The 26075-nt window shown below is 38.4% G+C and overlaps 1 protein-coding gene across 1 annotated transcript in view; it reads right to left on the reverse strand.

The window, feature by feature from the left end:
• TRIO (trio Rho guanine nucleotide exchange factor) overlaps window positions 1-26075 on the reverse strand; it is a 243989-nt gene that overhangs the window by 150923 nt on the left and 66991 nt on the right. The window contains exons 2-7 of the mRNA XM_066326466.1: window positions 24983-25057; window positions 18432-18546; window positions 15061-15253; window positions 13901-14413; window positions 10727-10849; window positions 2435-2626 (exon numbers count right to left, since the gene is read on the reverse strand). Coding sequence (XP_066182563.1) covers window positions 2435-2626; window positions 10727-10849; window positions 13901-14413; window positions 15061-15253; window positions 18432-18546; window positions 24983-25057 — 1211 coding nt within the window. The remainder of the gene's footprint in view (window positions 1-2434; window positions 2627-10726; window positions 10850-13900; window positions 14414-15060; window positions 15254-18431; window positions 18547-24982; window positions 25058-26075) is intronic.

Raw genomic sequence — 26075 nt, forward strand, 5'->3', positions numbered from 1 at the left:
CAGCATAGCTGCTCAAGTCAAGCCTTTCAGGGGAAATTGAGGATACTGCAACAGAAATCTCCTCTGCAGACAATTTAACTTATCTCTGAAGTTTAATCTGTCTTGACAGACAAGAAGCTGCCATCACAGCTATATGCATCGCTGAAGTTCTGCCGACTTAGTTTTCCACAGCTAGGGGGCATGAATTTTATACCTCTGTTGTGCTAGGAAGGGAAAGATGAAAAAAAAAAATCTGGTTTTTAGGAGTTTTCATAGTTGTTAAACCTAGTACAACCAAGCATGTGTGAGCTCTACAAAGTAAATTTTCTCTATTCAAGTTCAAGACTCAAAAGTTATGAGACTATTTGTCTCATCATACATATCTTAATTCTTGTAGTCTTTTGAGGAAAAAGGAATTCCCAGATCACTTCTACTACTCTTCTATTATTTGATAGCTGGGCAGAAGGGTGGTGGAGCACTCAGCTGTAAAATACTTACTTAATTCTCATTAAGGGCCAGTTTAAAAAATCTCTAATGTTAAGCACTGAATGTTAACAGAAGCTCCATGTGCACCAGTGAGCAGGCACTGATAGCTGGTGCAGTCCTCACTGTGCCTGACAGTAGGCAGCGACACTTACCCGTCACTTGCAAGAGAACACATGCATTCAAGAAGGGTGTATTTTTTCTTGGGCTGCTTACTTTTTAATCTTTTTATGTAGGTCAAGCGTCACCAGTCTCTAAAGGGGTCATTCCTCACATTCCAAACCCTCTTTCCTTGAACTCGCTCTCCACTGTTAATAAAACAGCTAATAGATCGCAGGCAGGTATCTTACAAATCAACTAGGGCAAGCCATCACAGCTAATCATAAAATGAAAACTGCAGAAGGAGCAATTAAAAGTAAATGAATCCCAGCACATGCTGCACTGTTTTCCTCTCACTATCTTTCCTCCTGTTTACGCTTATATTTAGTGGTAAAGAAGGTAACTCTTACCCTTGCTATAGATGCCCAGCACACAATCACACACAAAATTTAGTCCCTTGACTTCTGATTAACATAATTTATTATTTTTGTAATGAAAAATGACAGCATCTCAGTCAAGGTATTCACATTCACATTTCATTCATCTTTCTCCTACATGTATGGCTCAAAATGCTTAAATGGCAACCCAAATGACCCAAGTAAGTAGAAAAGCATCAATATTGACAAGATACCAAACTCTGAAAAACTTCAAGCTGACTGACGACTTTTCTATCAGAAAACAATTCCTTCATCTCATTTTTATGTAGCTTTTCTGTAAGACCTACTGAAAGGACTTACTATACTGGCATCATTTTATATAATTTACCTTTGTCTAAGGAACTAAACCAATTTCACCACTAACATAATGAAAAGCAATGTGTATTTGCATCCTAATACATTCTCATTTCTAATGTCTAGATATTTATCAAATTAAATATCCATGTAGTAGAAATGAGGGGAAAAAAAAATCTTAAAATCAATGGCACCACTTCTCTCTGTTTCTGAAGTTTTCCGCTCCCAAATGCTCCCTTCATTCATTCCAAATTAAAGTTTTATCAGACATGACACGTGTCCTTGGATATAATTTAGCAAGGCAAAATGAAAGAAAAGTATCTACACACAGCACATCAGCCATACCCACCTAGGAACCTCTGCCCTCCGAACACACCAGGGATGCACAGAGCAGAGAGTCAACAAGATCAGCGAGTGACTCAGTTGCACACACATGGCAACTCCTTCAGAACTTAATTGCCTTGAGGGCAAAACATGCCTTCACCATTAAGATTATTAACTTGGGGATATTTATTCCTATTTCTCCTACATATACCTCTTCTCTGGCAGTTACACATGGTTAATGACTAAATTAAAATAATTGGTATAGGCCTAAAGCTAAAATGTTTTTTTAGCATAGAATGAATCTCCTATGGAATACTAAGTAAACATCTCCCACCACAATTTCAGATTCAGCAGGCAGTTAATTAACTTCTCAACTTTCAGGCCAGTTCAACTTATGTCTTCTAGAAGCAATTCTTTTAAGTTAAATCTTGACACTTGAGGACGGATGGGAGTTGAGTGGTGAAGACAACAGAAGAAGTGACAGCTACATGTAGGAAAGGCATTCAAAAAACTTAAAAGCCTTATATATTATACACTTAAGCATTTCAGTCCACTTCATTTTGATTCATATAGCTAATTTTATTGTTTTATCTTGCACTGATGTGGGTAAAGCATTCTGTGGAGAACTTAACACCAATGGGCTAAACGGAGGAGAACGAAGTTTTGTTTGAGTATCAAAACTGGCAGAAATAAATATCCTGCCTTTCTTGTCAACCTTTTCAATCACTTTCTTGCACTTTTTTCCAAAGCAAAGGCAAACTGCACAACTCCCCGTTGCAGAACATCAACTTTTGTTGATGCCCTCCTCTTTCACTAACCTGTTCAGCTTTCTGATGGAAGATGGAAGACATGTCCAGTAACGTGCTACGTTCATCCAAGGCTGCAGCAAATCCCTTCCATTCCTGTTCCAACTGGCTGGCAATCTGTTTGATTTGCTGCGAAGCGTAATGGCCAGACTCGATCAGGCGGTTCGCTACTGACATGATGCGGGTTATGTTTACATACACATTCTGGGGAGAAGGAGGGAAAAATTAGTGCAAGTTAACAGACCAACTAAATACAGAAATATATTCCTAAAAAATTCTACTTTATTACAGTACTGATCAATAATCTAGTTTTATTTGGCAAGTTTATGCATGCCAAACTTTGGAATCTAGGTGTATAATGTAGCAGTCTATCCATAATAGACAAGTGAGAATGATGACTTGAAATAATCAATCTAAAACTCATGTCAACAATCAGCTTAAGCCAATTTATATTACATGGAGACACATTATTACAATAAAGAGGAATAAATAACCATATTTTACAATAATCTCAATAAAAATGTTAACAGACATTCAAGTCAACAAGATATTCAGATACACACAATATGGAAAATAGAAGTATCATTACTAAGCTCTTGGTCTATCTACAGTATGCATGTGTGCAACATCTGTGAACCTTTAAATCAACTTCTGAAAGCAACTTTTAAAGAAACAAAATTAAGAACTCTGAGCTACAAGAGGTTTAACAGTTTTACGTTTTATTTTCTTGTCTACTACACTGCCTCAGAGCTAGCACTAAAAATTAGACAAATGAAGTCCAAGATCAATAGTATTCTCTAGCATACTGGCGTTAATCACTGATGGCCCTTAGTCAATCTAATTTTCAGTAAGAGTTTCTGATTCCTGTGAAGTAAAACAAGAACAGCTTTGTCACCAAAAACTGACGGAGTAACTCTCTCAGAGCTACATGGGTATAATATGGAGTCGACACTTCCTTCAATTGGGCAGACTCCTATACATCTAGGATAAAGTTCTTAGAATCACAGGATTGTTGAGGTTGGAGATTACCACCACCAGAGATCACCACCACACAGGTGGAACCATGATCTGCTGGCATCCAGCAATTGCCCAGAGGCTTGAGGCGGACTGGCTGGAGCAAGTCTGGCAGCTCCTCCAGGCTTCACTGCCCACACTTAGCTGAGTGGCACTTAGGACAGGTCCCTACTGATTGAAAACTGTATGTATGTATGCAAGCAGGAGAACACCTGACACAGCCTACAGCTCAGCTGGTCCACTCAATAAACTGAGCACAGCAGTGTCATGTTGGTTGTTTTTCCTTTCTGCACAATACTACCTCTTACTTTTTTAGGTTATCCTACATACCTATGCTCTGCTTTTTAAGCACAGCCAAACAACTGGTAGAGTAAAAATCTGCTATTTCCAACAAATTTTAAAAGACTGGAAAGCATTTAGGCCTATTAAAAATGTATGTAGCATAAATGCAAGACTGCTAAATGAATACAGAAAGCCCTTAGATGGTCTTTACAGTTGTTAGAAGAAACAAGTGCCAAAAGAGAAAAGAATAAAGGTTATAGTAGACTGCCATTTGAACTCTTTCTGTAACATAATAAAGCAATTTTAGAAATTCTGGAATAGCAGTTAAAAACGAAGGACATGGCACTATAAACATGAAGTAAAACAAATTAAAACTGAGCTGTGGTTAATATGCATTCATTTTCCCATGGCAATCAGGCTTCACATGTCTGGAAGAATACAGCCTGTAGCAGTATGAATATGAATTAAAATGCTGACAGTTGAACACTTTCCAAGCTATGCACACCACATTCCTTTCCTCAAAAAAAACCAACCAAAAACAACTTACAGCAATCTAAACCTTTTACCTCACTACATGATATATCTACCAAAGTTTTAAGTGTCAGTATTTTCGAATGTATTTGACCTAAATGAGATAGATTTAGTTAAGAAGGAAAAGAGTCTCTAATAGCAACTCATTACAATTAGGCAGTCTTCAATTGACCCTTGAAGGTCAACAAATTTTGTTCAATTTCCTACAAGGATAGGCAATTCCAGTGTCATTATGGTAAGACAATTGCATATTTTCCACACTGCCTGAGAGATGAGAAACACTGTTACAAGCGAGCTCTCATCTACCAGAGACTGATACCTTATTCATTGTATGAATTTACAACCCGGTTTTAGTTAAGGAAACAACAGACAGGAGGTAATAACTGATAAAGTGTCACTTATTTAGTGACCTCATTTACACCACCTGAATCTGCACAAAGTAGCTGCAGCTCCTAAATGTGTATCAGCTGTCTCAAAGGTGAAAAGGTAATGTGTTATTGCATTTCTTTCATTGTGTTACACACATGACTACTGTAACAAGACTTAAAAGGTAACAATTCAAGCCATGCATTACAGAGTATTTAGTAAGGATACAACTGTACTTAGCATAATTGTTTTCTCTCAAAATGCTCCTTAGCCAGAACTGAAAGGACACCTTATGGCATCTGGAAAGTTTCTCATTGTACATTTTTCCTCTAAAGACAGTATACAAATAAAAAAGGTATTGCTCAGCAAAGCAATACAGATTAGTAGCCTAACTGTGCTGTGTCATTCTTTGGTGCATGTCTGAAAGGCAAAAATATGAGAAAAATACAGGTGACAGCATACTAGCTTAACTGAACTTCTAACACTCACACAAAATAAAGCTGGCAGGTGCAGGTGATCTGAAGGTTCCATTTTATCTCCTGATTATCCAAGACCCATTTAGAAAATGTTTGTTTAGCTCCAAGATTTCCAACAGCAGTTTTCTGACACACAGACTATTACACCTTCAGTTTTAAATGCCATCAAACTCAGGACATGGTACATAAGCATCATAAGTGGCACCTCTATATAGACCACAGTGAGCTTGAACTATTTTATTGTGATAGAATCGATTTAGTGATGGAATTTTCAAATCATCTGCCACCTCATCACACATAAATGACTACCAAAACATGGTGTAGTATTAATACATGAATTAATACCTGCTTTAACGATTTACATGTTCTCTAACATTTCTTCTAGTGTCATTTTTGAAGCAACAGTAAAACTGTCAGTTTGGCAATACAAACTTCAATGATGAGGGCTGCAGGACAACTAGATTCTGCAGGATCTATTCCCTTGAAAAAACATAAACTTGACAACATCCAAGCTGCAATTAAGGAAAGGGTCTAACATGTTCTTCTGCATGGATCTCTTCTACTACAAGGATCCTCTAAATATTCTCACGTAATCATTGAACCACTGCTGTCAGCACTGGAACACGTGCAATATAATTTCACTCCAACTTTCCTCAAATACCTGATCTCTTTCCTACATTCTTCACAGTCGACCTGAGGAATTCTACTGCAAGACTATACAGTCCAACACCAGCATTATCTTCTTTCTTATTTTACTTTTCACTTGCATTTACTTAATCATAGTAAATGCCCATGCCTTCAAACTCTTCCTACAGCCACATCACTTTCATGTATATGCTTCCCATTACAATACTAAGTATGGGGCTCTAAACTGGATCTAGTTCTCCAGTAGGACCAACTGAATTAGAGCATTTTCTTAACAAATCTGAAGTTTAGCCACCCCAGTAAGTACCAAGAGTGAAATAAGAGTAGCTTCTTTTCAGTCACACCACTGTCTGTTCCTTTAGTTTGTGATTCATTGACATGAACATACTTGTTACTGTATTAACACCTCAGTAACTGACTGTTTTTTAAAATCTGTTTATTTGCTTCTTCCCTCTCAAGGATTGCACACTTAGCCTGTTCTATTTAGTCTTGCTGACTTTGGAGTGCTCCTCAGAAGCTGAAAATAGCCTGAACTCATTTTACCTTTTCAGTCTACTCTCAGGCTGGTGGCATCCAGACATTGCGTCTAAGCATTAACAGCTCTGGCACCATAAAGATTCTCTTAGGGATGTACACCTGTGGTCTTGCCCTCATTTGCCCAAATCCTGAGAACCAACAGCAGTCTAGAATTCACATGGTGCTTAAGTCTACGTCAAGAGACAAATCTGTATGGTTACAAAGACACATATTTAAAGTAAAATAATCTCAGGGGTGAAATATGTCAGTGGTAAAAAATAGGAGGAAAAAATTACACTAGCTCTAAAGCTAAGGTAATTTTACCTCACCTGACTTTCTTCATGTTTTCATTTGTACCAGTCCCTGTGGCTTGATTTGAGCAAGACATCTTTTCAACTTTTAACTCTGCAAACCTAAGGGATATTCAATCGTTGTGCTCATACTTTTAACATCCCAAAGCTCTCACCAGTGCTCATCTCTGACACTCTCTTTTTGGACAGCATTTAGGATTTGATTATTACCTTGATAAAATGGTTTAGTGTATTCAAACAACCTGTTGTGAGAACATTAATCAACTTAGCAATACGCCTACAATTGAGATAGGTTTTGGATTTTAGTTAATAAATGTAACTTCTAGTCACGGTCCTATCAACACTGAGACAAGAAGCAGTCATAAGCACATCCTTTAATAGTAGCATGTGTCAGCTTTCTCCAAACAAAGTTTCATTTTGCCTGCATCACTCTTCAAGCATTTTAACCCTCCCAGTACAGGGAGCAGCACAGTTAAACTGTAATAAAAGCAAGGCCATCTGATCTAGCAAAAAGAGCAGAAAATGTCCAAGCAGACAACATCGTCCTCCACACCCATATTTCACATGGCTTCTTGTCTTCCTTGTGTCTCAGTAGATGTATAAAAAATGGCAGGAAAAAGAGTGGACAAACACATAATCAGTCTTTTCCACTCTTGCATGCAAGACAGACTAATCGTATAATCATGGCTATTTTATTCTTGCAGTTTAAAAACTCAATAAATAATTTTTGTATTTGTAACTCCTAGGATGCCTTATTTGAAAGTTTCTACCTTAAAAGGTACTAAAAACTCGTTTGAGAAGTGAAGCATTGGTTTAGTCACCCAAATAGGAACGTCAAGCTGAAACAGAGTATTGCTTAACCCAAATAAATCTCAGGACTTGACAACAGCAATTTACTGCAGCTGAAAGCAGGCCTTTAAAATTGTACTGAAAATCCATCCTCATCTTCAGAGTGGAGAATCATTGAGATTTCGGGGTTTTTCCCAAAATTATGGAAGACGGGATTTACTTGCCCTATAAAGAGACTGCCTTGACTTTTTAACAGTGCACAGCTTCTCAAATTCAGTAATAGGAAGTCACATACTTCTGGCTGCACCTGTGAACTATCCTTAAGTCAGTAACTCTTTTAGCCACATCAACTTGTGTGTTAATCCATGGTAACCAAACATATGTTTCTCTTTAATGCACAGCACTACACCTATCCAGCTTTTCCCTGGGACAGATTTATTGCAGTGAGAACCAGTCTTGTGTATTAAGCTTAAGACTTGCATGAACTTATTCCTGCTACCCTGAAGTGCAACCACATAAATACACAAGATTCCTCGATATACCACTTGCTAATGAAACTGGTGAAAGTAAAGTTAAATCTCCTCCCTGGATGTATTTTTTACCTTTTTGTTTTATACGTTTTTTACCTTTTTGTTTTAAACATTTGGTTTACACTTCCAACTATTTTGTGTTCTTGGTGAAAACCAATATTCTAAAAATGACACAAGGCCATTACAAGAAAATAGAATTTAAAAAAATTCAGCAGATCTCTTTGTCCTTGATGTAACTAACTTTTGTTCACGACCGGAAGTAGCTAGCTTTCACAATGGTTTACATCCAGGTGGCTTGCTTCAGACTGGAAGACCAGATCAAAACTTTGGCACCTCACCCAAAAGCCGTCACTCTTTCTCAGCCAAGTTTGGCATAAGCAGCTGCAGAAGTTGCCCTCCACCTCTTGGAAACAAACTGCTGTTTGGGAAGGAAGGGGACAGGAGAGACCCAGCTATTGACAGAGGGTAGCACCTGCTGTGGAGGGGGGCATGTGCCCTTGCAACAACCACAATGTGTTGGGAAAAGCAGCTGCAACATCAATTATCAGAGTTAAGCTGTGAGCAAGTGCAAGAGGTTGCATTTAGCTTCTTGGGGAGCATTTATCCTTTGAACAGTTCTTCCCTACCTCAAGTGAGCCTAAGAAAATTGACTAGAAAGCAAGATCTATTAAAGTCCAATTAGGGCCACAATGAAAAGACTTCAAAATTTCCTGCAATAAATAAAGTTTATACACAGTTGTCTTTTTCCTTTCCTCTATTTCATCCAAATGAATCACTTCACATGGTTGTAGACAGGTTAAAAGTTGAATTTCACTTCTGGTGTTAGAGTATTCACACAAGAGACCTTAAATCCACTTCGATTACTGAAGAGTTACACTGACAGGAAGAGTGAACAAACAGCAGCTTGTTAAGCACAAAGCATATGTGGAGAGTGGTCAGGGAGAAGCTGAACATGCTTGCAGAAGTTAAAGACTGTCCAACATTTTCCCAGTTGAAAGCAAATGAAAAATAAAGCCTGCCAAAATTCAATCAGCTCACGTCATTTTTTATGTCACGTTCAGTTTAATCTTTGCCCTTAATCTATATGAAAAGCTTTTGCCATTTAACCAAATAATACCCAGATAATCTGAATGCTGCTTAAATCAAAACCAGGGACCAATCATACGGAATTTACATTTCCTTATTCCATGGCAGAGAACTCCTTCTAGGGGGGCTATGCTACAGAAAAAAAGGCAGCTTGTTTTTACCCTTTCGTATGTTTGGATACCTTAATTTGCCCCAAATTGATGCTGCTCTTTGTAAGCTTTAAGAAAACATTTTGCAGGCTGAGAAAAAAATCCCCTGTAATGAATGCATTTGACAACTAAAGGCAAAGGAGAGATTAACAGGAAAAGACTAATAGCAAACACAGAGCAGGAAGGATCATGCTGCATCGCTCAAGTGCTTCCTACTGTTGATAGCCTCTGAACAGTCTAAAATAAAAAATTTTAAAAAGTCCTCCAAAATAAAAAAGTCATCCAATTTGAAGAAAAGAGTACAACAGTGACTAATATGAAGACAAGTTTACAGAAGAATTTAACTTTTAGAATGCAACCCCAAGAATTGCCTGGAAGATCACTCAAAACTACTACGTTCCAAAAGTCATCCCATGTCAATGGCACCTATTGTCATTCTGTGTTTCCTTCTGCTCTACTTCATATGCAGAGCAATGAAAAACAACAAGGTGCTCCACAAGGCAGCAATTCCCTACGGTGTGAACCAAACTTAATGGTCAAAACCATAAATGATGTTACATTACCTAATTACAAAGTTCACCAGCATTTTCTTTACTCTTTTCAGAAAGTTCATAATTCATTTTTATTTTTTTAAACTTTTGGAAACAGAGCTGAGCTGCAAAAGAAGAAAATGTGCCTGTTCTAATTGTGTCTTCTATTGTCTTACCTTCAACTACACCACACACAAGAGCTGCCTGTACTAATCCTTCCATTACTTCTTCAAGACACATAATATAGGGAAGTTTATTTTGCAACTGCCCTGTACTACAGAAAAATCCTCTTGCAAGAGTTGATTATTTCAATCATACTTAAATTCAATTCCCATCCTTGGACTGCCAAGAATGTTAATTTGTAACAAGACTGGTAGTGTTCTTCCTTCATTGATCTAACAAACAAGAACTGGATTCAGGCCCAGACTCCCAAGGTTATTTAAACACCTATGATGTGTTAAGGACCATTGCACTTCAGAATTTTGCCCCCATGTTCAAACAGCAACTCATGAAACTGAAAGTAACCAGCTTTCACATAGTGCCAGTTAAAATCCAAATTTTTTTTTTACAGCATACTGATGATATTTGACCAAAAAAATGGTTTTCACTCCATTCTGCTGCGCCGAAAACGTCTCTTCTTAAAACTGTGAAAAATTATTACACCAGGCTCAGTTACTTCTCAGAACGTTTTGTTCTCAGAACTTTTTCAGAAGATCCTGAGAGCTATTTCTTTCAGAATGAAGAGTCTGTTTTACACATGATTCTCTGAAATTTTCTAGAAGACACAAGGTAGTACACAAAGACACATCCCAGGTTCTAGAAGCTTAGACATTTACATTTGAGGGGTGCTGAGGTTGTGTTGAACACCACCATTTGTCTGAACAATTTTGTTGCTTTATCACAGTACCTCTGTATCTGACCACTCTTTATTTTCCTCCATTGTGTTTTATAACTTCACTGCTCAAACACAAATTCACACTACTTGTAAAGAAGAAACAATCTGTGCCCATGTATTTACAAATTCTACCTTAACACAGAACAAATAGCCAGCACATCTGTGCAGGGAGACCTGTTCTTACCATACAGTTCATGGCAAAGTGATTGTGCTGTGTCTGAAGTTCCATCGTGTGGGGGTGACTGGTTCCAATCTCCGTGTAGTTGTTCAGAAACAGACCTTTGTTGTGTGTGATCCAGTCAAACATCTACATGAAAATATTAAGGAAAGAAGGAAGTTCAATAGTTTGTTATGGCAGAAATCATGGACAAGTAATGTAAGATACCTATGAACACAGAATACAGAGTCTAAGGCCATGAAAATTAACACTGATGCTCCTTCCATTGTAAGTTACTGTATCTTTTGACACAATCATTGCTGAAACCTGCCTTTTTGGACCAAAGAGCTGAGGCTGTTAGTGTTATCTTTACTGTAGGTGTTTATCTCAACAAGCTACAGTAATGTCATAATGACAAACTTCATTATTACAAAAAGTCATAGTAAACAAACAGACTTGGAGCACAGCCCTGAGCTGCCAAGCTTATACATTCTCTAGTGTCAGCACTTATTGACGTCAGCAGTTTACAATGAAAATGGCAACTCATGGAAATTAAATATAAATTCTTTCATGCTGATCAAGTACTTCAGCAGCAAGTTTAATATTTTTAGTTTGTAAGTTTACAGCAGATTTGAAAACAATTATTTTATTTCTAGATTAATTATTAAAAGTATACGTGAGCACAGAGTTACCTTCTTCCAGAGAAATTTAAGAATAATCTTTAAATATGCTTTTTTTAAAAAAAATAAGAAAAAGGAGCATTTTAATATTCCAACAAATTTTAGGAGACCTTATATAACAATGGCCATCAATGAAGGCACACAGGTATGTTAACAGTGGCACTGGAAGACAAAGTTTTTAAAGACCAGGCAACACAGCAAAGAGCTGTGTAACATCCCACCTGCTCACAATGGCCTTGAAATCTTTGCTATATCTCAGCAAAAGAGACACACCTGCTCTCTGAATAAGCTGAAATAGATTGTCCAGGAAAAAAACAGTAGCAGTAAGCAGCAAGTATTCACTGAAAGATCTTTTAAAACTTTCAAAACATGTTGGCTGACAGAACAACATTATCAAGTCCAGTATTTGTCCCAGGTCCATGACAAACTAAATTATAGCCAGACCACAGTATGCTAAGAACTGTAAACCAAACTTCTGAAGTTTAGATAACTGAGACAGTTGATCACATACTCCTAAAATTTTAAGCTTCTTATCTAGAATTCAGTGAAAATGCGTTGAAATATTCAAAACAGACACCAATACTGCTCGTGACCATCCTTCTCTAGGTCACTTGAATTTGCTGCCTTCAGACACTTAAAAGGCAATTACAGTCAGGGTCTCTCCCGCCTCAGCCCTTTTTTTCCCCTTCTCTTCTTCTGAACTAGTCCAAGTTTCTTGCACTGAATTGAGCAAGCCCTCCAGAAGGAACATGTTTATTTCTCCCCATGCAATACCCTTTTTCTTTCCAACAAAGATGCCATCCTTTCCCACATTTCAGTAAAATACAGACATATACTGATAAAAAAGTCATGAGCTGTGAAATCCAATGTGACACAAGCAGTAAAAATACAGGCCACAAGTGGATTAAGGCAAGGGTCTTAATCCAAAAGACAGTTGGGATACTACACAAACCTTATTTTTAATCTTTTTTTACTGGCTAATGAGAGAAAAACAGTCCCAGATATAGTGGTTGCATCAACTTCTTTTGAGGTGCCTAATATTTTCCTTTTGAAAGAAAGATGTGTTAATTTAATGTAGACTTTTTCTTGGAATCAGAAACGTAGAAAACATTGATAGGAGCTTATGCAACCACATGGCAGGACAGAGGTCAATCCCACAGGCTCAAGTATTTCACAAGAAGTTTCTTACAGCCCAAGTTATGTAAGCATTTTGATAAAGTATGAGAAAATTAACAAAATGTATTTTGATGGTGCTCACATGGTACTGATGCTTTACTGCAGAATAATTAATGCTGTAATGAAGTAGCTGCAAGGTTGATAAAATGTATTTGCGTCTGAAAGAACTAGAACAACAGTTTGCACTATTTTCTAAATCATTTTAGAAATAGATAATAATTTTATCTTTTTTCCAACTCTCTAACACGTCCCTACTATTTTCAGCTACTTCCATCCAGTGAATATTTGCTTTAAATGGTACTTTAAAAAAAAATATTTTTTAAACACAGCAGAAAACATTACAGTAGTGCAAAGAAAGTCTCTGAGTTGAAATCATGAGGGTAAGGGAAAGTATGTGTGAAGAATACAAATGAAAAAACAGAAAGAAGTTAAGTTTCATATTTTGTTCTGCTTTTACTCTTCCCCATGCATCTGCTAGTGACAGCTGCTGATCAGAACAGTGGTTTAACATGGACTGTCGGTGTCATGCAGTTCAGGCAATCTTATGTAAAATACTTTAAATCTGACTACTTTAAGCTCTGATAAAGGACACACATACCACTTGACTGCATAGTTTAGTTACTCTTACTCCCAGAGAAAAATTCTCCACCCTTCCTTAAAGCTATTTGTTCCATGGTAACAAGTCAATAATAAGTGATTGCAAAAATCATTCTACATGAAAATAGACTTTATTTGAGCTCATCTAAAAGCAATCTGCCTGCCATACTTGCTCTTCAAATTCCATGACAATCAAGGGCTTTCTCATTTGAAGGGACTGGTTAGCCCGAAACATTCTGAAATCACTCAGTTCCCTGTTAATGGCATATGCACTGTCAGAAGAGATATATCAGTTTTTAGCCTGGGACTTAAAACCCTGCATCAATGAAGCAGTTCCCCATGTCATCCTCTTCAGACTTTGTTGACTGCCTGTCACTCACTTCCCAAAGATCACTCAAAAGAAGACCAGTATAGTATGTAATCATCTGTATTTATAAAGTACACAGTATTCTTTGTTTGATGCACACAAAAGCATCTATCTGGAACAAATGCTTAACAAAACAAGTGCTTTGAAGTCATTAGCAGTTGTAATTTTCTTTGGTAAGAGCTTCCTGTGCTCCTTACAGCTTAGAAGTACTATCCCATGCCCTTTACTCCAACAGACCTTTCAATCAAAAAGTCCCTTATTTTTCATTAAAAGACTAGTGATTAACTTCAAAGACAAAAATTACTATTTTCAGTTACCCTTGGTACTTCTTTCAAGTCCATCAAGTATGGGCCATTTATAGTCTCCTTGCTCAATCCTTACCTTTTCAGCATCCTGCTCAAACAGCCTGAGCTGAAAGCATTGGTCCAATTTCAATTTCCGCACATGCCACATCTGATGCAGATGCTGCCGTGTTGAGTGCAGCCTGTCCAGCATGGTGGACACTTTGGGTAAAAGGTTCTGTAAGTCTGCATTCCCTGACCCAGAGTTCTTTTTGGGAAAGCTATCACTGCTCTGTATCCGCTGGAGCAGCTTTTGTCCTTCCACATCAAGGTCCTCGATAGGGGCCTTAATGACTTTCTTTTTCAATTGTGAATGCTCCTCTATCATATTGCGAGCACCTTCCAGGTCCTGAGGCATTTCCTTTTTTGACAATATATCTTGCAGTTCCTCCAGTCTGGACAGCATATGGGTTGCATTGCTAATGTAGTCCTCAAAGGCAACTCTGATTTCTATCCACTCCTCATGGTTATACTCCAAACAGCCATCAAATTCTGGGGTTAGCTGAGAAGGGTCAACTACTTTGGTAAGGCCTTCCAGAGACACCATATTTGTCTAAAAAGTAAAAATGGAAAGAAAAAAAATGCTGTTACTGAAATGAATTTGAAATTTCCTTCCAAGTTTTTGCATTTCTCTTTGTAAGAGCTGGTAATTTTGCTCATGAAGTCCACATGACAACTTTTCTCACAGATTTCAAGTATCAACTCTGATCAGCAAAAGACAGGAGGTCTGGCAGGTATTTTCCCCACATTTCTTTCTTACCTCACTACAATTAAGAACAAAAGAGCAACCACTCTTTTGATTACTGTTTTGATTAAGTTTTGACTTTGTGTATTGCAAAGCTGCAGGAGGATAACAGCAAGTTTCATTCAGCTGTTTTCCTCTGGATTCTGGAGATATCACAATTACCATAATGCTGACTAAGATAACGAAGAGACAAAACCTAAGTTTTTATCATTAGAGGGAAAAACCTAGTTCAGTCTTTCCTGAGCTTACAAAAAGAATATAAACAACAACATGCACAACTACCTAAGCTAAGTACATGAAGAAAACCACATTTCTTCTAGCATCACTGGTCTAAAAAGTACCTCTCCTTTCAGGCAGAACGTAATTTATCTGAGAGTTTTCAAGGTGCCGATCATTAGTAAGAACATTTAAAACCACAAAATAAATACAAATATGTATACCACAGGGGAAGTTACCTCAAACTCAAACTTAGAGCTGCCAAAGTTAGTCCTCTGTTTCTGCCAGAAATTGTCTGGCTTGATTATCAGTGCAACATGAATACAACATGGAAAGGATTCCTGTAAAATCTTCAGTAGAGGCTTTATGGAGTCCCATTTTGACCCACGCATATCTACAATGACGGTGAATCCTCGTTTACATACTTCCTCACTGCAGAAAACAGAAGGAAAGGTTATAAAGCAAGTGTTTCAACTTCCAACACAGCACTCTAATGAACCACACTGCCTAATGAATGTGGTCTCCTCAGGGTCTCACTGCTGACTATATACAGCAGATCTCACAAACCTCTCAAGATGCTTCTTTCACTCCCATTCCAAACTCCTTGAGGGGGCATAGCTTTATACCTGTCGCTGATTTGATATTCTGCCACTATCTTCACTTTCATTTTCACTGTTTATATTCATGATGATTCATTGTCCAGTCTGGTTTCTCCCTCAGTTTACACACACAGTAAACCTACCATTACCTAAAAGCAGTTACAACTGACTCTTCAGAACACACACACACTTACTTGACTGATGATAATATTCGTATCTTTCTAATGATTGAGGGGATCCTCTAAAAGACAGAAGACAGCAAATTGTTCTTACCTATCACTTTGCAACTTTTTCAAATTGTCTCAGATTTAGAACCATTTTATCTGAGAATTAGAGTCTGTAGAGGAAAAACACCCGTTTATTGACAACTTCTTTCATAACAGGATCGATTTGTGAATAGTTAAAAGATAACACAGTATTTTATGGTTGTGAAGAAAACCACATCAATCCATTTCTACAAAATTTGAGCTCAGTTTTGCTGTCCAAAAGTTGACAGACCTTACACTCAAATTCTCCAGCACCCCCTCAGAGAATGAAAAATTTAATTTCTTTTCATCAATATCTTCTGTATGTTTAGTTCTTGCCACTGATCCTAAGTGACAATCACCACCATTACCACCAGAAACTCTGATTTTCTTCCACCAGATTTTGCTACATGACCTTGTAGTATGACCATAGGAAGGAAAATATTTGAAAACCAATGCATCATAGCCAACGGACTATCAAAAAGGACAAAATGTCCATTGTTTGAGTATGAGTCACTTTCAGGGATGTGACTAATTCAAATGCCATTCTACAGTTCATGTGGTGAGGTTTTCGGAGTGTCCAAGAGGCAGGGAAGCTTCACTGGCATATTTTACTCAGTATTACTGGCCACATTGCAGAGAGATGGATTACGATTGATATAGGAGATCTGAAAGAAGTGGTAATATAAGTTCCTCAGAAAGGGAAGGTTTTGTAAGTTTGAAAAGTTTAAAGCTAGGGAAAAGAAGAGAGAATAAACATCCCACAACATTTCAAATAATGAGTTTATCGTGATAAATGCTGCTCTCCCACCTGCCCATAGGAATGTCAAAAATGGCGATGGCATGGCAGAAGCAAAATATATTAAAAGCTTGGCACACATGCAGGCTACAACGTACAATTTTCTGACCGTGGTGAAAATGTTTTCTAAAATCCTCATGGGATTCAAGGAAAAAAAAACCTACTGTCTTAAAAATAGATTATTACTGAAAGCCAAGTGGCAGTAGGAGTGCAGCTCAGCACACCCCTATCCCTACCACACTGAGGATTGCACAGGGAGTGCTAATTCACAAGGCAGGCATCTACTGGGGTGTCCGATGTGGACCCTCGTTGTATGATACAGTGCAGCTGTGTCCTCCTTCATGGAGGACATCAACATCATCTCACAACCTGAATCCCTTCTGGCCAAGCATCAAAAGATTTGTTCTAGGGAGTCAAGGTCATGTGTTGGGAAGACTGAACTACACTAAAATATCTGGTCCACTCTGTGGTGGTGACATAAGTTCAGTCGTATTTTTAAATAAGATAAAATTGTAAAATCAGTAAAGCTGTGTGATGGAGTCAACTTAAGCTTTTAGATCTCTTGCCAAACAACTGATACCTGTGACTCTTCAGCTACATCAAGTAACAGTACTGCAACAAATAACAGCCCAAAAGTTTGGGGATATTTGTACCAACTGGGACTTTTAATTAGCTAGAGTTGCATCATCAGTCCCCTTAAACATGACTTGTATGCAAACAAGTCTTGCTTTTGATAAAGCTTCCTTTATTCTCAAACATTTACCAATGCTTGAAGAGTTTTTATAAAACATGCCATCTCACCATTCAAATCTCAAGAGTAAAAAAAAAAATTTCAAGTCTTCTTGTTCTCCTTTCTCTAGGTCCCCCAGCTCCTCCAGTTAACTTTACAAAAAGGAGGCCATGTGCACTCTCAGACGGATGCCTTGAAGTTACTTTTATGAAACCTCTTTTTTCAGTCTGAAACTGACATTTGACTATATCAAGTGCACAGACTCTCAGTAAATTAGCACATTACACAAACATGGAAGATACTGCACTTAGTAATGTTGTCAAAGGAATTTTTTTCAACTGTAATTACAACTGCTGCCTGTGGTTATAGACAAACACAGTCAAGCATAGTCAGCATTGGTCCAGCTTGCAACAACTGCTGTCAAGTTCTAAGATGGACCTAAAGTCAGATCCTTAAGATCATTTTTGTCCCTAACTTGATTGCTACAGAAAGCAAAGTTCTATATGAAGGAACTTCTTTTAGATACATACAAAATATGTAATTTTTGTCTGAAGTATATATATATTACTATATATATATATGTGTGTATATATGTATATATGGGAGTGTATATATGCACACACACACACACACTAGCACTGGACTTGACTTCTGCCAATTTATTTAAACACCTCACTGCAATTCATGGGTTAAATTGCTGATAATGCCATGCTATCAGTACTTTCACAGATCACTCCACAGGTTTATCTGAGACCTTTACAGGCAATTTCTTGTATCTTTCTCCTGGTTATTTCTGTGCTGTATGAGGACACTGTGACTTATCTAACACAAATAACAGTTAGGAGTCCTGTGCTGACCGCACTCCACGCAAGGCAGATGGTGAATGACCATCAGCATGTTTTTAATTATTGATGTAGTGAAAGCCTTTGCAGTCTTTGCAGTATTTGCAGTCTTCAACACAGCCCCACCAACGTGGCATGGCAGTGCCATTTCCAAGACATAAATACACAAACTACTTCCAGCTAAAGCACACTAGCCCTTCTGCCAGAGGCCTTCCTTTTACAAGGCAGAGTAATTAGTTCTCCTCCAAAGAGCCACTTGAAAATAGCAAGTGGCAAAACTTGGTATTGATTTGCTCATGTTATTAACTTGTTCAGTCTGCTAGCTTGTTGGAGTACTGCAACATAATCCATTTATTTTCTTATACAGTTTTAGAGGTTAACAGATGATGTCTTACCTAGGAATACATGCTAGATACGAAATTAGTCTTCTAAGGTCTTCTTGCCGTATTCTGTCGTGGTTACTACGAGCTGGAAATGTTAGAATGGGACCTCCACGTTTATCTCTGCCACCTGAAAAATTAAAAATGTTAGGAGACCCCACAGCATAGCATAAAATGTTAGTTTGCAGAACTAGTCTTCAGTGTCTACTTTTAAAAAAGTTTTTTCAACTTAAATGCCAACACTGTCATTTTGAGACCAAATGAAGATTGAATTTGGGGATCATTGATCAGCGTACTGCCACAATTCCTACAGTGAGAAAGCAAATGCCAAAAATAATGAAACAAAGAATAACCAGAGCATTACACTTACACATTACTGTCACCTTCAAGTGTGACTGGTAGTGTGACATCTCCAGCAATGGCACTCTGTTATAGATTTAATTTTTGACTCAGCAATTGTGTAGATTTAATTTAAGTACAGAATTATGCTATATTGTAGGCAAGTATTTAGATGATATGGCAGCAGAGAGCACAGCTGTGGGAGGTGTGCCCAGGTAGAGGAGCTCCTCCGCTAAGTGACAAAGCTTGGGGAGGAGGTGAGTAGGTTGAAGACAGATGGATCATTGTCACAGGAGATTCCCTTCTCAAGAGAACAAAAACCCAGTGTGCCAGCTTCTTCAGGAAGCCTGCTGCCTCCCGAAGCCCAGGGTTAAAGATGTGATGAGAAAGCTTCCTACCCTGGTATGGGCCTTGGAAAAAACCATGACTATTAACCCATATTTCAGGGAGATAGCAAGAACTGCAATAAGAAGCCCAAGGGCAATCAAGAGAGATGTGACTGAAGTTTCCCCTGAAAGCCCTGGGATGACTGGCTGGAAGATTAAGAGCACAGGTAGAACTTTCTCTGTGCGTCCTGTTGCAGGGAATGATAAGGGAAGAAATGGGAAGGGCCATCAGATCAATACCTGGCTCCGAGTCTGGTGTGACTGGGAGATTTTTGGGTTTTCTGATCATGGGTTGGTTTACATGACATTGAGCCTGCTTTACATGACAGACAAGGCACACCTGTCTCAAAGGAGGAAAAGGATCTTTGCACACAAATTATCAGGGCTCACTGACAGAGCTTTAAACTAGACTTGATAAAGCCATACTTGCTAGAGATCAGCGTGGAGGCATGTCAGCACACCATGTCTGAGGAATGGTGAATTAGCAAGGTCTTTCAGTCTGCCATGTCACAGGAGGTAGAAACAGAGATTCATGAAGCAGTCTAGATGTAAGAAACACTGACGTGTCAGAAAGCATGGAAGAACCCGAGAATGGTCATGTAGGAATTAGGGCTTCTGCCCCCAAAAGGATGACAGAATGAAGAGCCCAACTGAAATGCATCTACACCACTGAACACGGCTTGGGCAACAAACAGGAGGAGCTGGAAGTCATAAGGCAGCAGGAAAACTGTGACATAGCTGCCATGATGGAAACATGGTGGGCTGATTTACACAACCAAGGTGCTGCAATGGATGGTTGGAGTGTTGGGATTGTCTAGATCTTAATGACAGTGCCAAGAAATTTGACTATTTATGGGTAAGAATAAAGCGGAAGTTTGCAGGTGATGCCAGGTTGGGCAGGAGTGGATTGATGGAGTCAGTAGTATGAGGCTGAACAAGGACAAGTGTCAGGATCTTGTCACAACAACACAACACAGTGCTACAGGCTGGGGGAAGAGAGGCTGGAAATCTGCCTAGAGGAAAAGGACCTGGAGGTGTTGATTGACAGCACCTGAATAGGATCCAGAAGTGTGTCCACGTGGCCAAGAATGCCAAGGACATCCTGGCCTGTACCAGCAGTAGTGTGGCCAGCAGGACCAGGGCAGTGATCACTCCCCCTGGATTTGGCACTGGTGAGGGCACACCTCAAATCCTGTGTCCAGTTCTGGGCCCAGTCACTCCAAGGAGGACACTTGAGGTGCTGGAGTGGGTCCAGGAAAGAGCAAAGAGCTGGTGAAGGGTTTGGAGCACACAGCTTATGAGAAGCCTCTAAGGGAGCTGGGGGTGTTTAGCCTGATGAAAAGGAGGCTCAGGGGACACTTTATTGCTCTCTACAAAACTCCCTGAAAGGAAGCTACAGTGGGGTGAGCGTTGGTCTCTTCTACAGGGTAACAAGAGACAAGACGAGAGGAAATGACCTCAAGCTGCATCAAGGACTGTTTAAGTTAAATATTAGGAAAAAAATTTTCATCAAAAGAGTTGTCAAGCACTGGACAACTGGCTGTCTGAGGAAATGGTCTGAGTCACCACCGCTGCTGGCACTTAAAACATGTGTAGATGCAGCATTTGGGGACATGGTCAGTGGTGGGTTTGGCACCCTTAACCCTTGGCTTAAGGGCCAGACTCAATGATCCTAAAGGTCTTTTCCAACCTAACTGATCTTGAAATTCAATTATTAAATCAATTACTAGGAGAATTTAGGTGTATAATATTTCATACTCAGTACATAGATTGAGCAGATGAAAACTATTTAAGCATTTAATTTGTATTTTTATCCTGCTCTGATTTGCAGATTCACAATTGTCAGTTTATAGTTTTTGATTTTGTTAGCAACACAGGGGATTTTGAATCCACTTAATATAAAAGGCAAAAAATTTGACTTAAGTGGTTCCACTTAAATGCATTCATCTAAGTCATAAAATTGCAGACTTGCTGTAGTCGAATAGTAAAATATAATTTTATATCCAATCCCTTGCTAGTGACAACAAAATGTTACTGTTGCTAAGCACCAAATTCAAGCCCAGTAGGATGTCTTTATCAACACATCTATAATAGCACAGACAGATTCTTGCAAGCTAAATTTCACATGTATGTTCTCAACCACAGATGTGTGGACTGTTTTCTTCTGTCCCATGGAAACACAGAAAAACACTATCTTTAGCCCAGAATTTCTCATTTCAAATCAGCTTCTCATTGATTCCATGTTGCTAAACAAAGTTTTTCAAAAATCACTTAGAAAAGAAGGCCAAGAGAAGATAAAAATAAATATAAGAACAATAAATAAAACCAGTCACTCAAAGATTCATCACTGTCATCTCCAACACAGTGTGTGTTTGCCAGAGACACCAAGCCTGATTGTCAAAGTTTCTAGAGATTGTCTACACTGGACATGCTCCCTGTGAGACACCAAACGAAATTCAGAAGAGGCAAACGCATCTTTGAATCTCAGTCAAACTACAGTGCCAGAAAGCAAAACTGAAAAGTAAATTCATATCCTTATCTTCCATGACCCTACTAAGTGAGGCCTAAGATGAAGAACAGTTCTTTCATTCTAATGGAGAAAGGCAAGTCTTGACCACCCTGACTCGCAGGCCAAGCAGAGAGCTTTGAGGATTTTTACAGAGCAAATGAGAGGAGAAAAACAAGATAGAAGCTGTAAGAGAAAGGAATGATCAACGAGAAGACAGAGTCCAACAGCTCAGGCCCCCAGTGAGCTCCAGAGCCATCACTGGGCTCCAAAGCTACCAAGTGTATCTGATACAGCCCTTAAGGCTCTCTCTCCTCATTGCACCACAGGCCACTACCTTCACATCTTAAAAATTTCTTTCTACTGCTAAGTGCTACTGACTCCAGCCTCCCAGGAAAAGTAACTCAATTGCTTAGGGTGGATATTCTCTAAAAAGCAGCAGCTAGCAAGCAAAAGCATAAGCTGAATTGTCTTTAACACTCTGTACGCATTTTAAGCAAATGCTTTGTTACATGCAGTCACCTCAGAGCAGACCTTCAGGCCTTTCCCACACTGCAACTCCTGTATCGTGCAGGTTTTCAATATGGCATTTTTATGTCATTCTGGATGCCACTTCAGTTGGCTCCAGCTCCGTGTACATCACAGAAGAAGCCCATTTTTAAAAACGGTGCTTAAATTTCTAATAAATCATATCCTGAAAGGGACAAATTCTGTTGTACAAACTCCAGGCCTAGATGAGTAATAAATGAATACAGCCTTGGTTTTAGATGAAAGGACTTTGCTACCCAGTCTTAAATGAGGCAGCAAAATTGCAAATAATTAAAAAAAAAAAAAGTCCCTAAGACTTGGGGTTTTTTCATCAGCTCTAATGACAGCTTTCTTAGGCCTTTTACAATAACTAGCTCTCACTTCCTTTGTTCCTGATGCTCCTGTGTCATACACAAACGGGAAAGTTAAAAGCAACAATGCATGAGGCATAAGTAGGAATTTCCTGCCTTGCAATAGTCTTTATCCAACTCAACCCCCTATTAATCTTTGTTTAACAAAACCGTATTATGCTACTATTATGCTTTCATCAGTAAGACTTCCATTTTAATTCATTTCCTTTGATACACTGCCCCACCTCGCTATCGAGATACTCTGTTTATGCCAAAGTATGTCACACAAACATCTATCCCATCAACTCACGTGAGTCACCTAACATGCATCATTTCTGTTTAGTGCACATCATTAACAGCAGTACTCTCAATGGTCTCCAAATGGCACTAAAATCCAACAGGCTGAGTAGTGCAGCTTTTTAAAGAAATGCCTTTTTACCTAGTTACAAAGTACTTCAGTAAAGAAAGCTAAACAGTTGGCTTTTATGGCAAAGACAAGTTACCAAGGGCTATTTCCTCATGTGAAACCAAGATAACTGCAAATTGTAAGAAAATGCTCTCCTTGCTTAGGTATGTGTAGAGATAGGAGAGTATTTGTACTTTGACACTTTTCAGTTTAAACCTGACACAGAAAAATGCATCCAAGACTCTATTTGTACTTTATACAAAAGCCTAGAGATGTAAGTATTTCAGGTGGTAAAACTTCCATTACTCAAGCAGTTTACTTCTCAGTTAGGTGAAAATCTGTTCAGGGAATCAATGGTCTTCCTTATCTTTGTGTTCCCAGGTATTAAAGCTTGACGGTTCTAGTTGCCACAGTGGTTAAGTCCTAATGATGGTGGTACTTTTGGGGGGGAAGGGGGAGCACACGCAGAAGAGCACTGTTGCAGGTTGCACTTCAGGGTTTCTTGATTCATTTGCACTACTAAAGTATCTCATTCCATTTGAGTTTCACTTGCAACAGAAATGTGAAAGGATGGATTTTGGCAGATCAGTTCTAGCCAGTCTTGCTGCCCACAGCTGTTTGTTCCATTCTTCTTAGGAGTTGCTACCTTCATGCAGGCAAGCTGGCAACGATTTATTTCTGCCAACACCTCCTCTGTTCTGGTTCACAATTTATCATCTCCCCTTAAATTTATCTTCATCTTTCATTTGGCCTATTTCACTTTCACTGAATTAATGCCTTTCAGAAAGCCATCTGCTTACAAATTAACATTAGAAAAACCTTTTTCAGGTCTCTTCTAAGGGGTCTAAACTAAGTACTGGACAACTTGAAAATTTCAGAGGTTTTGGAGTGAAAACTGACTTCATTTTTGTTCAATGCCATAAGACAAGGTCCAAAGAAGAGTAATGAGTGATTGAAACATTATGCTTAATAGCCCCCTTTTCTCCTTTTCTTTCCCTCTAAAAATAGAGTTTTAAGCAAGCCTTCACCACTACAATTCCCATGTTACCATGCTACCACGAAAATCGGTCCTACCAAGAACTTTTAAGAAAAAAAAAACCACCAAAAAAAGGAAAACAAACAAACAAAAAAACTTCACCCACACATCTTTTTGCTTTGCACCTCTGCTTTACTCGGCAGAGTGGACAGGATAAAGTACTATGTATTACATGCTGTACTTGCAAGCATCAGCATCCATGCACAGCAAAAATGTACTCCTAGAGTACAACTGCAGGAAAAATAGTGTGATTTAATATTTACAAACAAGAGCTTTAATTTTGGCATTCTTGACAAATTATCCAAAAATCACTTTCAAATATGAGACATATCTTTAGAGGACATTATGTCCTCTAAATCATTTGACACTAAGATTATGGCAGAGAGAATGATGGTGTTTAATCCCAACAGAAAGTCACAAAATGCAGGTTACAAAAATAAGCACCTCAGGCGATCATTCCATCAAGTCAAGTTACTTACGAAGTTATAGACTATGTTATGATACTAACTAATAGAAATACCACTTTTAAATCCTTCTGCTATTCCTTGTTCAGTAACCAACAAAATTCAATGTGTATGCTGGAACTGCCTAAGATTACATGCTAAGTCAGTTCACCAAGAAAATACTATGTGTGCTTCAAAAGACAAGCAACTGAAGTTCACTTCTGCAAACAGACATATTTCTCCAGAATATGCTGCAGAAGAACCAGAATAAGAAAAGGATTATGATTTTGGTACAGCAGGTTTTAAGTTGCTGTAAATAATGATGTGCAGGCCAGGGTGAATTCAAGATTTAACATGACCAAGACAACAACTAGCAATGTTCCACATCCAAGAAAACAAATACATCCTCTATTACACCTTTCAAAATGCTTATGTCATGTTCAGGACATCCAACAGGAATCAGTGTTGCCCTAGCACTCCATGAACTTTGTAATGATATTTAAAGTATTTAAAATACCATTTAACATGCTACTAACAACACAGTTGGGAATTCTAGGAGAAAATAACTGTACCTGAAAGGTATGCAACTTTTTCCTTTAAAATTGGCAATACTTCCATAGCCTTCATTTCATCATTTTTGCGAAACCCTTAAAAAAAGAAAACAGAAGATGATTAGTCAAAATTCAGGCAAGCCCAGCTTCTACATTTAATGAATGCACTCAAAAACATTTACCTTTGGAATACACTCTGAATGTTATGATCACATCAATTAAGATAACCTTACAATAAAAGTCTGCCAAAAAAATAAACTAAGCTTTAAAAATACATTCATGGACAAGTCATCACTCTGACCAGCTTAACATGAATAGCATGGCCTGTTAGCAAGCCGCAGTAGAAAACAAAATATCAGAATCAGCCTTTTTCATCAGTTAATAAAAACTATCATATAGATCCTGTGGCTTTTATGCATTCCAAATCCCATTTTCTTTTTTGTTTTCCCAGCAGGGAGGAAGAGCATCAAGCTAATAGGAGTAGGTAGGCTTAGAACAATTACCAGTAAAAAAAAATCCCAAACCAAGAAAAACCCCCACCCAAAACCTCACAACAACAAAGACAAACAAATGAAAACACCCAAACAAAAAAACCCACCAAAAACACCCAACCCACCCAAAAAACCACAAAAAGACCCACCAAAAATCCCCAACACTATCTACCTACAACTTCTCTTAAATCACTTCTGTAAGCAGAATTTTTTTCTGCTGCCTGACAGGAGCAGCATTTTGCAACTGAGAGGACATTTTATCATACTAACTCTGTACATACATGGAGTATGAAACATGGAGTATGTCCAATGTGAGTGATTACAGTCAACGCTGCAAAGCAGAACATCGCCAGCTTGTCCCTCCCTCTCTGCTTCATATTTCTACTACTCTAATTCTGCGGCCTAATTTTAAAGTTCTTCCTTCTTTGACAAGGAAGATTTAGGAAGCATTTTTTTAACCTCGTATTTCACCTGTATAATACAGAATTGGTCATGTTGAGACCGATTTTGTTCATCTTACAAGAAGAACTGGGTGACATCTTCAACTAACTTATCTGTACAACCCTTCCTGGTCTGTTTGGATTCATGTGTTGTTTAAAATAATCCCATATCCAAAGAAAGTA

Source organism: Sylvia atricapilla, chromosome 1 (assembly GCF_009819655.1).
Source record: "Sylvia atricapilla isolate bSylAtr1 chromosome 1, bSylAtr1.pri, whole genome shotgun sequence".
NCBI lineage: Eukaryota > Metazoa > Chordata > Aves > Passeriformes > Sylviidae > Sylvia > Sylvia atricapilla.